Source organism: Galeopterus variegatus, unplaced genomic scaffold (assembly GCF_000696425.1).
Source record: "Galeopterus variegatus unplaced genomic scaffold, G_variegatus-3.0.2 Scaffold7446, whole genome shotgun sequence".
Taxonomy (NCBI): Eukaryota; Metazoa; Chordata; class Mammalia; order Dermoptera; family Cynocephalidae; genus Galeopterus; species Galeopterus variegatus.
In genome coordinates this window covers 106,833-108,390 of record NW_007733557.1, presented here as the reverse complement: position 1 = coordinate 108,390, position 1,558 = coordinate 106,833, and the positions used below count along the sequence as shown (strand labels likewise).

The 1,558-nt window shown below is 37.6% G+C and overlaps 1 protein-coding gene across 1 annotated transcript in view; it reads left to right on the top strand.

Moving 5' to 3' along the window:
- Window positions 1-189: 189 nt before the first annotated feature.
- Window positions 190-1,558, top strand: part of BUB1 (BUB1 mitotic checkpoint serine/threonine kinase) — a gene marked incomplete at its 5' end in the record, with an annotated part of 41,048 nt that continues 39,679 nt past the window's right edge. Inside the window, 2 exons of the mRNA XM_008591964.1 lie at window positions 190-242; window positions 336-520. Of these exons, the coding sequence (XP_008590186.1) occupies window positions 190-242; window positions 336-520 (238 nt within the window). The remainder of the gene's footprint in view (window positions 243-335; window positions 521-1,558) is intronic.

Sequence of the window (1,558 nt, the reverse complement as noted above, 5' to 3'; positions counted from 1 at the left end):
CGCTGTCTCCTGGCACGGCCGCTCCAGACCCGTCGCCATCTTAGAATTAACCACAATTTAAAAGAACATAAATTAATCTACTTGTGATTGCACCCCTTTCCCTTAAATGTTTTCATACTGTTTTGTGAAATAATTTGCATGGTTTCTTTTCAGGTATGTGAATGCTCATGCTTGTTTTCTGTCTTTTAGGGCTCAAAACGTTCTGGAATGATATCTTCAGCTTGTGATAAAGAGTCAAATATGCAAGTACAATCAGTGCATTAATCTATTATTTTGTTCCCTTCAAGATTCACTTCAGTACTCTGTTGTAAATAATGTATTTTTCTCCATTGTAGGGAAAAACGGGTTGTCATGATTTCTAAATCAGAATATTCTATGCAGTCATCTCTGGCAGCCAAAACTGATGTTCAGCAGGTTGTTATGTATTGCAAGGAGAAGCTTATTCGTGGAGAATCAGAATTTTCTTTTGAAGAACTGAGAGCCCAGAAATACAATCAACGGAGAAAGCATGAGCAATGGGGTACTTGCAGTCTTACACTTTGAGTTATTCTTGTCACTTAAAATAATCCTCATCTCTGAGTAATTACATTTTTGATGAAATAATTGACTGTGCTGAAAGACTCTGCAAAAAGTCTCCAGATCATTCTATCAGAAGCCTAGGAATCTTTGTTGAACCCTATTGTAACAGCCACATTTGTCCAAGGACTAAATCGATGTCTTGACAGCAAAGCTCATAGTTGAATCCTCATCTCTTAGTAATTACATTTTTGATGAAATAATTGACTGTGCTGAAAGACTCTGCAAAAAGTCTCCAGATCATTCTATCAGAAGCCTAGGAATCTTTGTTGAACCCTATTGTAACAGCCACATTTGTCCAAGGACTAAATCGATGTCTTGACAGCAAAGCTCATAGTTGAAAGAGCACAAAAGTAGATGTCCACACCAGTGTTACCTTACCTTTAGTGAAATAGATATTTTTAAAGTTTTCAATATTATCTGTATGGATTCCAACTTCTATATATAGTAACTTTAAACCTCCAGGTCAGTTATTTGTATTGTGAAAGGATTAAGTTAGTAACTGAAGTTCAGAAGAGACTTTCTAAGATCTGCACCTACTACAAATAAATTATTCAGAAGGCGTCCTCTGATCAAAGTGCCATGTTATTTATGGTTATATAGTGGATCAAGTTTTGTTCCTCACAGGGAAAACCTTGTGCCTTGACACCAATATTTGCACTTGGCTTTGCTGTAACGACATGGACTTTAGAGAGGAAAATGAACCTTTCTTCCGCTCAGGGCTTTTATACCATCTAAAGAGGTATACATACCATAGCCATCCTGAGGGCCTTTCTTTTTTATTTATTTTTCATATTTGGTCACCAACAGAGAGAATGATCAGTTGATATTCATGGAGGACCTATTTTGTACCAGGCATAGATGCGTTTTTCTTTCAAATGCCATGACCTCAAATCTCAAGCCAGACCCTTGGATTTGTCTATGGTATGGCATGTTAACCACTTATTAGAAGTGACATTGACGGGGCCGGCCCGGTGGCGCA